The 14,924-nt window shown below is 47.9% G+C and overlaps 1 protein-coding gene across 1 annotated transcript in view; it reads left to right on the forward strand.

Moving 5' to 3' along the window:
- Positions 1-2,232: 2,232 nt before the first annotated feature.
- The window catches only part of LOC142570402 (arylsulfatase B-like), a 22,139-nt gene continuing 9,447 nt past the window's right edge, over positions 2,233-14,924 (forward strand). The window contains exons 1-5 of the mRNA XM_075678788.1: positions 2,233-2,250; positions 3,450-3,554; positions 8,175-8,334; positions 9,741-9,853; positions 14,854-14,924. The exon at positions 14,854-14,924 is cut by the window's right edge and continues 40 nt beyond it. Coding sequence (XP_075534903.1) covers positions 2,233-2,250; positions 3,450-3,554; positions 8,175-8,334; positions 9,741-9,853; positions 14,854-14,924 — 467 coding nt within the window. The remainder of the gene's footprint in view (positions 2,251-3,449; positions 3,555-8,174; positions 8,335-9,740; positions 9,854-14,853) is intronic.

The following is a 14,924-nucleotide window of genomic DNA, read 5'->3' on the forward strand; positions in this document are numbered from 1 at the left end:
CACTTGCAGTGGGTTGGCTGAATCGCCAAATCCGCTTGGCAATATGCATCTGAAAGCGGTCTGATCGGGCTGGTCAACCCGACTTCTGACTCGACCCGGTCGAGCCGAGTTCGTGCAAGCAAATTGCTGTTATTGTTAAGCTGATCATAAAGCATGCTCCGACAGCCGTTATCTATGACACCTTTGTGCGTTTTGGGGATCAAAGAGATCGCGCATTCTGAGACGTTATCTGCAGAAGAGGAATTGAAGAGCCAAGTTTGTGTAAAGCGGTCTAATAAAGTTTTTGACTGCAGCGTGGTACTTCTCAGACATGCTGAGGCGTGCCAAACCGGCGTAGTCTGTTTACTAGAAGCCCTTATAGGGCCAGCAAGGCCACGCAAGTAGACCCTGAGCACGAACGCTGTCCTGATTTGATTGTGTGGAGCTTGGTACATGGTATACGGCTCAAAGTGCAAGCGCATTGCACACGTGACCTCTACGTGCTGCACGTGCGGTGCAATAACCTCCTCGCATCGCTTTCACTCTTCAAGGGCTTATGTCGTTGTTGCCTCAAAATTTGCGTCTCCATCATCACTGATTTTTCTCATTGTGGGCAGGAAGATAATCACCACCGTCGTGATATTTTCCTTCGTTCGCAAAACAGATCGCTTGGTCAGAATAATCACCATCTTTACCGTATATATGATTACTGAACATATATTTGCAAATTATTCGGCACTTCTCACTTCCATTGTCGGTCTATATATCTCTTCGTCCTCTGACATGCGCAGCGAGCTTCATTAAAGGGACTCTAAAGGAAAATATCAAGTCGAGCTATAGATCGATAGAATATTCTTCTAGAAACCTATCATCGTTTTCTGTGTGTAAATCTATCACGTTGTTGCTCAGAAAACCTCAACCCGAAGGTCCCACTGCTGCTCCTCAATTTGAACTACCCGCGCCAAAACGCACGAGTTGACGTAGTCTGCGCATGACCTCCCTCTAGGCCACTTTTATCTCTTTTAGAAAGTCTTTAGCTCTGCTTAAAGACTACGGTTGTTCTGCTTGCGTGAGTCGCTTTGCGGCTTCGCTTGGGTTCAGTACACTGCCTCAGTGGTTGTGAACTGAAAAGGTCATGCGGCTCTCAGTTGCGGGACATCGCAGCATCTCTCTGTGAATCAGCCAGATGACGTCACTTATGAGAGGCACTACAGTACACAACAGGTGGCGGCACTCCACTTTACCATTTTCGTCTTTTTCTCGCTTAAGGAAACTCTGCATGTTTTCGTCACGAGTAACGAATTCGTTATTACAGAAGCCTAATCTTTCAATCTAGCTCGACTTAATATTTTCCTTAAGTGTCTCTTTGGCGACAGCAAATGATTGCAATCTGGAGCAATTTTATCTGTTCTGCTTATCGCGAACCACGAAAAAGACTAATTGGCGAGATCATCGATATTCTCTAAGACTGCGACCGCAAAAGCTTGAGAAACCCTGCTGGCGCCTGTTGACCGATTGGTTGACACATTTTTTTCTCAGGATTTGTGCTTGAGCGTCTTGATTCAAGTATGATCACATATATGTTTATCTTTCCCCATCCATCTTCACCTCATGCACATCATTATTTAAAGTAGCCTTCTGCCAAATTATAACCTAACGTGAAAATGTGGATAAACGTGGTTGTCAAACTCTCTTGATCATCTGCGGGATCTATCTATACGAGGCACACGCTTAATTTTGGGGCTTGCCTTCTAGTGTTGCGTGTATGCTTTATCGCCACGCACTTGTGCGCCTCAGTCTATGCAGGTAGCCTATGAAAAAAAAATGGAAAAAAGAGAAGGAAATAAACAGAAAACAAAGCAAGTTAAAAAAAAGGCTAACGACGAAAGAAATCGAACAGGTTGCCCATTTGTTTCTGTCCTGAGGGCCAGGAAGTCCTTTGCGGACCCGGAAATGTACGATGTAAGCAAGTACAAAGCCCGGCACCGCCCTCGTCACATAAAGCACAGCTCCCATTCGTAAGATAAGCGCGGAAGGACAAGACTGCAGCGCGTCAATTATCTCGCGTTTAGATTTCGTTAATTGGAAGCACAGGAGCCAAACGGAGAGTTCAGTCACCCGCGCACGACCCTCACGTGACATTGTCCACTGCAAAATTTGGGAACGACCACACATGCAGCACATATATAAGCAGCCTGCAGTTAAAGCGATCGGCAAGCTTTGGGAACCAAAATCGTTCAGGCAACAACGACCATGGCAGCTTCTGTCCAGGTGCGTGCATTCGATCTCTTCGTCCCTGTGTACAAGTGCACCCATACGTGCGCTGCTATAAATGCATATGCGTGGTTTACCCACAATTATCCAGATATTATGTGCCACTTAAAGCATTTTTTTATTAGCTGAGGTGTACTTAGAGTTACGTCCGCCCTTTTAATTTTGAGAGGTGAATGTACGACATTTTCTTTTAGAGGAAGCTTACAAAGGGGACAGTCGACAGAATAAACTGAGAGAAAGAGTGCTTTGTTATGAGAGAAAAGATGGGAGGTCGGCCTGAACTACTATGTTGGATAGGGTGGATAAACATTATTAAAAGAATAACCAGAATAATCGCTAATGGTCGGGGCCCTCTAGCCTGCTACTCAACGTTGGAGAAGAAGAACAAAAGGAGAAAGCAAAGAAGAAAGTGATGATCTGAAAAAGAAAGACATGAATAAAAAATGAAAAGCGAAATTATCCGGAAGAACTTATCACAGTGATATGACCAGTTAAGCATAAGCTGTAGCTTCAAATGGACATTAAAGTTGAATATTCAGTTAGGTTGCATCAGTACACCGCGCTTCTAACATATCAAAACGGCTCTGCCTGTACCGTGCATGGGAAGAGACTACGTGAGCCAGATAAAGACGCAAAGAACGATAGTTATGTGGAGACGTCGTCGCGAAGTTCTCGAACAAACTCCGTGAGGTCAATCATCTTAAAAATTAAACTTACATTGTGAGGTTTTACGTGCCAAAGCCACGATATGATTCTGAGGCACGCCGTAGTGGGGAACTCCGTTAAAGAACCCCTGCATGGGGTTCTTTAACCCCATGGAGGTATACGTCACGTTATAAATAAACAAAGCGCTCAGCCTAATGATTTTAGAGAAGTTTTCGTGCGTCATAACGGCCCACACACGAGAAGAAAAAAATTGAAATTTGTGGCGTCAAAGTCACCTACCAGGGCTGGCGCGGAACTCAAACGAGGGCATTTTAATCTTCAATTTTCTCAAGTATACAAAGATTTCCATACTATATGAATAAAAGCTGTTTCTGTAGAATGATTTGCCAGCCTAGAGTGATTACTCTCGCTATCAAACACTGTAAAGAAATGGGTGGCGCGATCTAGGCGCGCTGCGAAGTCGTCTCGAGGAGAAATTAGCGCACGATCCAGCGGGCGTTGACGGCGGGCTGCACTTAAATGTCCGACAGATACTCGCAGCACTCGTGGCAGTGGCCCTGCGGCTCGCTGTACCGGGAACGGTCGCGGAGCAACGGCAGCCGCCAAACATCGTCTTCATTTTCGCCGACGACCTGGTGCGTACATTTCGGGCCTTGTTCCGCCCAACGATCCCCCCCCCCCCTTTCATATTGATAGTTTGTTTACAGGTCACTTCATTGAAAACCGCACATCTCACAATGTTTATTTCGATATACTGGTCATTTGGTTGTAAATACCTGCGCTGCAGAGGCTTTCCGCGATATATCCCAGAAGTTCGTCCCGAATTGCATTCTCTAAAGGATGAGTTTAAATAATATCTGCTAGAACGATGCCCCGAGAACCGCACTCGAGTGCTGTCCTACTGGCAGGACAGTGCGCAGGACACGCTGAAGCCACCGCTTTCTGCCCAACTCAGTGAACGCAGCACTGACGCTGCTCTGCACTGCGAACGGTATAGTTGTGATGTTGAGAGAACGTTTTACCTAAATCCCTGACAGGTCTAGCATGGAAACAGAAATGATCAAAATGCAATGGATAATGTGCGTAAAGAAGGGCTTGTAATGACGAGCATCGCACCATTTGCGAAGTATTTTTTTTCCTTACCAGCCTCGTATGAGGCACTGGGAAAGGAAGGCCTGGCAGTAAGGACTAAATGAGCATATATAATGGGTACATAACAAAATATAATACACATACATGATAAATCGTCATCATCAGCCTATTTTATGTCCACTGCAGGACGAAATCCTCTCCCTGCCTGGGCCCTTAGGGCTCAGCTCACACCTCTCCTGTAAATAGCAGAAATAAAGTTTATCACCACCACCACCTGCGATCTCCAATTGCCCCTGTCCTGCGCAAACCGATTCCAGCTAGCGCCTGCGAATTTCTTAACACCCCACCTATCTCCTGCCGTCCTCGACTGCGCTTCCATTCTCTTGGCACCCATTCTGTAAGCCTAATGGTACCCGCCGCGGTTGCTTAGTGGCTATGGTGTTGGTCTGCTAAGCACGAGGTCGCGGGATAGAATCCCAGCCATGGCGGCCGCATTTCGATGGGGGCGAAATGTGAAAAAACACGTGTACTTAGATTTAGGTGCACGCTCAAGAACCCCAGGCGGTAAACATTTCTGGAGACCCCCCTTACAGCGTGCCTCATAATCAGATTGTGATTTTGGCACGTAAAACCCCATAACTTCACTTCAGCCCTAATGGTCCACCGTTTTCTAACCTACGCATTACATGCCCTGCCCAGCTCCAGTTATTTCTCTTAATGTCAATGAGAATTAGGCTATACCTGTTTGCTCTCTGATCAACGCCGCTCTCTTCCTGTCTCTTAACGTTACGCCTATGTAACACTGTTCGTTCCATCGCTCTTTGCGCGGTCCTTAACTTGTTTTCGAGCTTCTTTGTCAGTTTCCAAGTTTCTGCCCCATATGTCAGCACCGCTAAAGTGCACTGATTGTACACCTTCCTTTTCAATGATAATGGTGATAAGTCAGGCGCTCACAACGTCTGCCATATGCGCTCCAACCCATTTTTATTCTTCTATAAATTTCCTTCTTATGATCAGGGTTCCCTGTGAGCAACTGAGTTAGGTAAACGTACCCCTTCACAGACTCTATAGAGGCTCACTGGCAATCCTGAACTCTTGTTCCCTTGCCTGGCTATTCATCATTATCTGCATATTAATCTTCAACCACACTCTTGCACTCTCTCTGTTAAGGTCCTCAATGTAACTCGTCCCCAGTGTTGCTGAGCATGACAATGTCATCTGCAAACCGAAGGTTGCTGAGATATTCGCCGTAGATTCTTACTCCTAAGCCTTCCCAGTTTAATAGCTTGAATACTTCTTCCAAGCACGCAGTGAATAGCATTGGAGAGATTGCGTCTCCTTGTATGACCCCTTTCCTTATAGGTATCTTCCTACTTTCCTTGTGGAGAATTAAGTTAGCTGCTGAATCTCTGTAGATACTTTGCGAGATATTTACGCAAGCGTCGTTTACTCCTTACTCCTTCATTATACGTAATGCCTCTATGACTGCTGGTATCTCTACTGAATCAAATGGCTTTTCGTAATCTATGAAAGCCACATAAACTGTATAATGATGTACACGCAATATTTTACACAAACATTAGAGCATTGCACAAAAATAATAGTAGACGGTAGTGTACATATTAGAGAAATGACAAAAGATGCAGTTCATTCAGCATGCCCGTGTGTACTATCAGTAGTTTTTTTTTTTGCTTTGTTAAAAGATGTGGAAAACGAATTAACTAAACAGCGGATCACCAAACACGCTTGTAGTTGTTTTTGTTTACGTGGTTCGCGTAAAAAGTGCCGCCTTCCAACTAAGATTCGCCCATATAAGTTCGTAACATGACTTGCGAGCGACTCTCTCTTTCAGTATACGTTTCTGTGAGTGGTTTCGCTTCTTTAAATAAAACCCTTGTGTCCAAAAGGAGATGCTTGTGTTAACAGTTCGTGAAAATTATTGGCAAAATTCCGATCTTGGGACTACCAGACAACAAATATCTGGATTTGTCTCCCATCTCGATTTTCATAAGATAACATTCGATATTAATCTCTCGAAATTTAAACATATAAAATCCGAATACAGAGGACCTTATGATATACGTCCACCACAATTCCAGGCCCTCGCTGTAACTTTACATTAATTACATGAATCCTATGCAGCGGTTAAAGCTCGCGTTGACACAATTACCCCTTCGGACATTGATTTCTCTTCTGGGCTGAGTTTGTCTTCAAGGATTCTCCGTTAAGGGGGTGGCTCTGTCGAGCGGCCTCCGAGTTTACATTCATGCCATCTTTTCGCAGCTGCGGAGTACGCGACTAAATGCACGCGCGTGAGTGCCTGCTGTGCTCACGGCCTCGCCGTCCACTACCCGTATGCCCCACCCCAGCCGTTTCTTTGGTCCTGCCTCCCTGACCTATACTTGAGTGTAGAGTTCTCTCCACAATCAATTAGGTTCAGCTATTACTCGCCCTAGATGGTCGCATAGCGGATATGTCATATATACTCTCTCTATTGATGCGAAAGCATCAAATGGCCCATTGAGCGCAAATGCCGGCGTCTGTCGTCTGGACACGCGAAAAACGGCACCTATGTTCGCGGACGAATTTCTGTGGCAATGTAGGGAAAGCTACGGAGGCAAAGCGCGCACAAGTGAGAGCGCTTCTGAAAAGAGTCCCATGTTTTCATCCACGTTACTTTAAGCTGGGGAAGAGAAGACATAAACTCCTTATTAGCAACAGTTAAATAAGGTAAAACACACCACTGAATGTAAAAGTTTACTTATTTTTCCGCTTTTCCCTTACGTGTCTGGGCAAACGCAAAACCGTCGCACGTGAAGCTGCGTCAATTCAGCGTCTGTTCCGAGCAACCAAAAGCACTGTCAAACGCTGGCGGACTACTTGGCGCGGTAACACATGTGCAGCGGCCACGCGCCCGTAGCTTTCCCTTCGTTTCTACAGAAAGTTGCCCCCGCGTTTCTTTTTAATTTTTATAAGTCTGCGACGCCACGTCACAAGCGCGCCTCGACAGCAGAGCCTGCTGGGGGCCGCAATAGCGCGCCAGCTGTATCGTATAAGGGGAGAGGGCATCACCACAACGCCACTTCACCCTCGCCATCGATCTCGGAAGCCTTTGTTATCCGCGCGTTCCTTGTCCGCGCAAGTTCTCGCCTGCGTTCAAACTGCGCCCCGGCAAGGCCAAATCAAAACGCGCCAAGCGTCCCCATTATGTTCTATGACAGTCGGGCAAGGTTGCATGACGTCACGGATCAAAGTGCACTGGTCTTGCAGGAGGCGTTGGCCAAGCGTGGAGTAAGGAAAAATGTAGGAGAGCGCAGACTGCAAGGCTGTTGAAGCCAAACCTGTCGGCCGAACACGTAATCGCACGTCAAAGTGCGCGATTGATTTTTAGAGTTGCCGATCTTCGGGCAGAGTCACGGAAAGGCAGCCGAACAAGCGCGCATCGAATAAGAACTACTGGCATAACTACTGGGAACCGAACGTCCCAGCAAATCTCGATCCTTGCTCCGTGATCTCGACAGAGGTCACGTGATGGGCCACCGCTATGGCTTCACGGAGCGTTTGCTTGCCAAGGCTGGCTACGTGACGTAATGCTCCCTCCTACATTTCTCCTTCCTCCATCGTCTCAACGCGCTCGCTTGCTCACGAGTAGTTCATAACTCCAAGGATCGCTCAGCGGCGTTCAATTGGGTATCGATACGTTCACATTCACAACTCGTAAGAAGTGCAATTAGGTGTCCTCGGTTTCCTTATGCTGCAGTAAAAACGCGCAGCCGATCTTACGAGTCAAGTTTCGAAACGATTCTCGGCACAATTCCTCGTCTGTACACATGTAATAAGAAGAGTTGCACTTAATTTCTTTCGCGTTCCGAAAAGAGACACGCAAAACGGAGAGAGGTGGAGGACGTGTATGGTGTTTCCTGTGAAGCAGGATCTCACCGTGGTATATATATAACCTCCCTGCGTGCAACAAAGAGAGAGAACATAAATCTGTCGTGGCTGACAACGCTATGGTATGAAATCCAGAACTGCATATGCGCACTGTCTGTGCAAACGGCTGCCCTAAGAGCCTGTAAGGATCCGACGGCGAGACTTCCAGCCAGTGCATCAATATGGCGGCGCCGTAGCGTTAAAATGCAAAGTCACGCTTGCGCGATCTCCAGGGCTGGGCCGACGTCAGCTTCCACGGCTCCGCCCAGATACCGACGCCCAACATGGACGCCATGGCCGCCGACGGCGTGGTGCTCAACAACTACTACGTCCAGCCGGTGTGCACTCCGTCCAGGGCAGCACTCATGACGGGACTATATCCCATACACACCGGTACGTGGTAACGGAACAAGGCGGATGGAATAATAACAATAATAATAATCTTTATTATTTATTATTACACTATATGGAAATGGGAATGTAGGCCGCTTGTTAAGGCCCGGAATTCCAAAACTTCGAGTACACTATAGCCAGGCAAGGTTAATTTTTAAAAATCGGGAGACAACGAAGGAAAAATTCTCAACACGCACGAGACACGAAAGTCTTCACAAGCACAGAAATATTGTCACTATACTATATACGGGCATTGGCGCTGGCAGCATGGACCAGCACTCCAGACAGTCATGCATTCCAAGCAGGATCGCCAGGGAGTATTCTAGACACGAGTCATGTAAACGTGCATAAGCAACATTCATATTTGATCACACCCATAACTGTGTAAACTACGTTATGCGGCGGGACAGTCCGAAACGCAACAGACCACGTGTTTTTGCAACGACAGTCTCAGATTACAGTTTCTTTATATGGAGGATTCAGAATAAATTGATAACCTTTACTGACCGCGAGCTTCGTAGCCGCAGCGGATATTGCAAGTTGCTCGATAATCATCAACACAGTTAATAACAAGCAAAACCTCATTATAATTGACGTTTTAAAAACCAATAACTCTACGGTGTGGTGGGGGTGAGATGGAAGGTTATGTTGTAATTGCAGAGTTGAAGTCAGCCAGTACACGAAGTCACAAGTACACGAGTCAGCCACTTTCTGTGCTGGCCGACTTCAACTACGAAATTACAACATCCCCCCTCCCCCTCCCCTACGCCCGCGGAGTCGTTGGTTAAATTCTGTCTTGCATTAGTTTGCAGCGAAACGAATTTCTGATCTAGTGAATAACTTTCCGCAGTTGAGAAAACCACACTTCGTAAATATTGCTAACCTGAACAGCAGTTCATCCCAGAGCACATTTAGAGTCCGCATTTATCGAAACTGGAGCACAAATTTTTCCTCATAAGGTTATGCTTTGAGGTTTGAGGTTCCTCAAAAGGTTATGCAATTCACACGACATGCGATTCTACAATTACAGCATGTAAACTAAAGTACACGGCTAATTATTCAAGTTTCGTTAATGCAAAGTCGTGTTGGAGATTAATGTTATAATCGTGACGTCCGCCACTGCTACTGCTAAAAAAACTTGGATCACTGAAAAGTTATCCTTTTGTTCCTGAGGGACCAACGGAAGAGGGGGAGGAGGTTCACGAGGAGGAGGATGTTACTCGTTTTTTGTTTATTTTACGGTTGACCTCGAGCCCATCGTGGCTCTCCCGGTTATAAGTCGGGCTTCTGCTCGCATATTATTTTATTTGTCGTTTTTATCATCTAGAGGGTAAATTCAAGAAAATTACTCATCACTGCTATCCTCACCAACGTAGAAGATGTCGCGTACTTGGACCTTCGTGCAGGGATGCAGAGCTTGGTGATACAAGTGGGCGAAGCTTGGGGCCTGCCGCTCGGGTTCAAGCTGATGCCGCAGCACTTCAAGGACCTCGGCTACGCCACTCACATGGTCGGCAAGGTGAGGGCGAGTTGTGGCACTGCTACTGGAACCTCTGTCTACAGTCGGTGACAACATAATAATGAAGCGGTAACTGTACACGGCAGTCCAACTCAAGGAGAATTCGCGCAGAAGGCAATTACGCTTGCTCATGCCCGTTACGCCGCGACGAAGGCAAACTTCTTTCAATATCGGCGCATCTTATAGGAACTGTTTTCGGAGCGCGGTGGTACGGAAGGCATATTAGAGGTTGGATTGCGCAACATTTTGACGAGACACACAGAAGAGAAACACACGCCACAGAAGCGCTCTGTGGTGTGTGTTTCTCTTCTGTGTGTCTCGTCAAAGTGTTGCGCAATTCAACCTCTATCTAATATGCCATACCAGCAGGCCCAGTCTTCAACCAAGTGCAGTACGGCGTTGTGGGAGGAACCTGGGGGTGTATTCTGTAAGAGTCCACCTATAATGGACTGTCCATTTCGGCCGTTGCTGATTGTCTAGGGCCGGTCGTCTCCTTCTCTCTCGTACAGCTGCATAGAATCAGCAGCGGCCGAAACGGACAGTCCACTAGGTGGACTCTTACAGAATACCGCCCCTGGACTCAATTATTTGGTTGTCGCTGAGTATAGCCGAAGTTCGCGTGTAATCATCGCCGAACGTACAGAGTGATGTGGCCGACGAGAACATTGAGATTAAAATCAGATCAGATCAGAAAGTCCGATAAGTTTTGCTATAAGCCGAGCTGGATAGCTAAAACATTTCAATTAAACGAGGGAAACTTAACGTAAACTTCAAATAGTGTTTCTGTTAAGTCAAAGAGATTTGTCAGACTAAATAGTTAATTACTCTACTAACAAGGTATTAACTCCTATGCTATAATTTATTATTCTTTCACACGATTGTATATATCCGTAGCTGTAAATAAAGGGAAACAAGTTATAGAGATAGAGAGAGAGTTTAATGGAAGCTGAAAAAAATATCAGCCCTTCGATATGCAGGGCTTGCTACTTCAGATGGGTTGCTTCAAGTGACAGGAAGGAAAGAAAATTTGGACGACGCTTAAGCTTCGCCTCTAAGAGTGGAACGCGATAGCATTCAAAGATCCCCGAGTGCTTGTCACGCTTCCCGGCAACTGCAGCTTATGCAACCGCAATAGTTGCCGGGAAACGCTGGCGGCGAACGATATATATGCACGAGGGCGAGCTTCGCGGTTTTTTCTTTTCTTTCTTTTTTTTTTTTTTGATGGTGCGCAAAGAATTGAGAGGGTTGCGCCGCTCCTACTAATGGCATCTTCGTCTGGTCGTGTCTCAGCGCTCAAGAGCGCTCTCGCGAGCGGCGTTGTCTTCGGCTGGTTGAAAGAGGGTGCGCGCCCTGCGTTCGGCTGGTTCTTCTCGATCGCTCTCCTCCACCTTCGAGCGCTCTGAGGCGCTCCGAGCCAGGTGGCTTTGTCCGAGCCCTGTCGTGGGAGCAGGCGTCGAAACTGAAGCGTTTCCCGCAACGTCATCACAACACAGCGTCGCTGCTGTTGGCGACGGCGTTCACCGTATAACCTAGGCCACTGCATAGGAGCCGACCCCCCTCTACGGGCCGGGGAGCGCCTGCTCTCCTTCCGTGATATTCTCATAGGGAAAGAAAAAATTGGAGGACGCTTAAGCTTCGCCTTCAAGAGCAGAACGCGACAGCGTTCCCGTCGACCCGCCAAGGGGTGTAAGACAATGGGCTACGGCGCAGCGACTACGCGCCCCGCATCGGACGCGGTGAGCGTCGAGCAACGCAGCGTTCGGCGCGACAACGAAATGTGCGCCTGAGCAAGCGACGCACGCCTGAGCCTTAGAAACAGCTCGTTTCTAAGGCAACACCGCGTTCACTAGAGGCGCTTTTGTACCGCTTTGAAGCATCGAACTCGTGGCTCAGTGGTAACGTCTCCGTCTCACACTCCGGAGACCCTGGTTCGATTCCCACCCAGCCCATCTTGGAAGTTGCTTTTAACGCGATAGCGTTAAGGAGCTCGTGTCGCAGAAAAGCCGGTGTCGTCGGTGTCGGCGTCCGCGGCGTTGGCCGTGAGCGATAAATCACGGCAGGCACTTCATAAATAAAAAGCAACTTCCAAGATGGGCTGGGTGGGAATCGAACCAGGGTCTCCGGAGTGCGAGACGGAGACGTTACCACTGAGCCACGAGTTCGATGCTTCAAAGCGGTACAAAAGCGCCTCTAGTGAACGCGGTGTTGCCTTAGAAACGAGCTGTTTCTAAGGCTCAGGCGTGCGTCGCTTGCTCAGGCGCACATTTCGTTGTCGCGCCGAACGCTGCGTTGCTCGACGCTCACCGCGTCCGATGCGGGGCGCGTAGTCGCTGCGCCGTAGCCCATTGTCTTACACCCCTTGGCGGGTGGACGGGAACGCTGTCGCGTTCCACTCTTGAAGGCGAAGCTTAAGCGTCCTCCAATTTTTTATTTATGAAGTGCCTGCCGTGATTTATCGCTCACGGCCAACGCCGCGGACGCCGACGCCGACACCGACGCCGACGACACCGGCTTTTCTGCGACACGAGCTCCTTAACGCTATCGCGTTAATATTCTCTCGTACTACCGGGACAAACTGAGGGAATACACCTCCCCAGCTCCACCCCTCGCCATAGAGCAGGCCGCACACTGGCGACGACTATAAACTCGGCCATACTACTACATTCCCGATACCTAGACCAATTCCCCTCAACATGCAAACTTTGCGCCAAACCAGGAGACTTCCTACACACCCTCCTCACATGCCCCACCTTCCCTCATTTCCCATCACCTGCCGTTGCGGAGTCTTACTGGGAGACTCTTCTGACCTGCACTTCCGCTCAAGACCAATGGCGGATCATATCCAGTGCTATGAGAAGGATTGCACTCCAAGGGCTCTCCTTCGCTTTGTAAGGGTGGCCCCTCACAGTAAAGGAGCACACAAGGGCCATGTAGGGGGCTTCGCCCCCACCATTCATATAGTTGGCAATAAATGTTTCTACCACCACCACTGCATGCTCGCGTCTCGGCGAACGCTCGTCCCACCAGCGCGTTCGCCGGTTTTCCCGGCAGCGCCGGAAGCTTCGGATAGGCGAAACATCGGACGTTGGCAGTAGTCACGTGGCTTCGCATCTGCCATTTCCTCCTCCGAGAGCGAGTCACACACGTTCGGCTTGAGCGATTGTCCTCTACCTCCGAGTTCCGGGAACGCCGGATCTGCCCGACTCTGCTTCGGGGGATGGAGGCGACCAGTCGAAGATGCCAACATATAACACAGACCTGAAACGGCAGCTGGAAACCGCTATCGCGTCAAAAGCGGTTTGCGTTTGAGCTTCCGCGTAGCAGAATTATGTTTTCTCGTATATTCAAATTACAATCCGACGCTATCATGCACGTATAGGTTGTGTGTAAGTCGTACTTAACGATTTGTCTACGTATTTTATCTTGAGAAATTCAATTAGTTCAGTAATTTCCTTGCGCCACATGGAGGGCCTGAGTGGTTCGAAAACCTTTTTTTTTTTTTTTTTTTTTTTGCCGAAGCGACGTGCCAACGTATGGTGCAACGCCGCACACCGGACGCGGGACGCCGGATTTTCTGCGACACGGGGCCCTTAACGCTATCGCATTAAAATAGCAACCTAGTAAAGGTACTCCCCCCCCCCCCAAAAAAAAAAAGAAAGAAGAAAGAAGCTAGGAATGAAAAGGACAAGAAACCACTAATCAAGCCCTAGTTGAATAACAAAAAGGTTAGCTGAATAACGCCTCCTTTATAATAGTGAGACTGGGTACGTTACGCTTCGCAGTGAATTTGGCGTCCAGTGCTTCTAAGTCATTCTCGCTACAACGCCATCAGCACCACGCATACTTGCCGGCGATCTTAATGCACATCACTTGACATAAAGCAAGATGCTCTAGTTTTACGTGATGTGGAATAGTGATTTGGTTTTGTGGGGTTAAAGACATACATACACAAACACCACTTAGTCGTCGAACAAGAGAACTCTCACCCTGCAGCCAGCGTTTAGGCAACGGGGTTTGTTTTCCTGTTCACTCCAGGCTGAGGCAACATCCGAGTTCGGCCATTATTGATCACTTCAAGGTCCCCATTTTTCTGCGACACCTTTGTCTTATGGGCACCATTCGTCGTTTAAAGGAACACTGTATGGATGTATGTAAAGCTGTTAAATTAGGATATATCGTTACGGTCTACGGAAGAACAAATAGGTCGTTTACAGTTAGCGCAGATTCACAGTGCCGGGAAGTGGCGTAAAAAACGAAAGGCGTGTGGCGGCGCCATCTTGAAATTGCCGCACTCGCCGTGACTTACGTCACATTTTCTTGCAGCGCCTGAGCGAAGCTAGTTAACTGTTTGTTAGTAAAAAAAATTACTGTAAGCATAGGGCATAAATAAAGAAACACCACTTTTGTAAGATTTTTCTTGTACAAAAGGCAGCGATTATGCGAAAATGTCGGGAATTAAAAGTCGCTCCACCGTGACGTCACAAGCTCCGCCAATTTAAACGCGAAATCTGAAAGCAGTGATTCGGGGCTTCGTTTCCTCCCTGGACAGAAGCGATACGATCTCGTCGACCAGACTCGATTATTTGGGGGTGGGGAGGGGGGGAAGTAATCTGTACTCGAGCATTTCTCCTCAGTGTTACTTCAAATGAACATAGACCGATAGCAGCGCGTGTTCATGCTGAATTTTCAGCGCTGTCAGGCACGATGTGACAGGGCACCCCTGCTTCCACGTTTCTCACATTGTCTGTATAGTACTTTGGGGGATAAACCTCAGTGTATTAAATCCTTCAATGACCGGTGCTGGGAGTCTACCTCATCCGGCGTGTGTTTGAATTCATGGACACAAGACAGGATGCAATCATTCTTCGAGCCAATGCTGTCTAATCCCTCTGGAGTGTTTGAGTGACAGCAAAGTTTATCTGAATGTCTGTATAGCTAAGGTTCTTACAGGTCAGATAGACACGTGTAATGGCGTGCGTCCGCTCCTCTCGCAATTGCAGTGGCACCTGGGCTATCTCCAAGACGAGTACACACCCACGTACAGAGGCTTCGACACCTTCTACGGCTACTA

This window comes from Dermacentor variabilis, chromosome 2 (assembly GCF_050947875.1).
Source record: "Dermacentor variabilis isolate Ectoservices chromosome 2, ASM5094787v1, whole genome shotgun sequence".
Lineage (NCBI taxonomy): Eukaryota > Metazoa > Arthropoda > Arachnida > Ixodida > Ixodidae > Dermacentor > Dermacentor variabilis.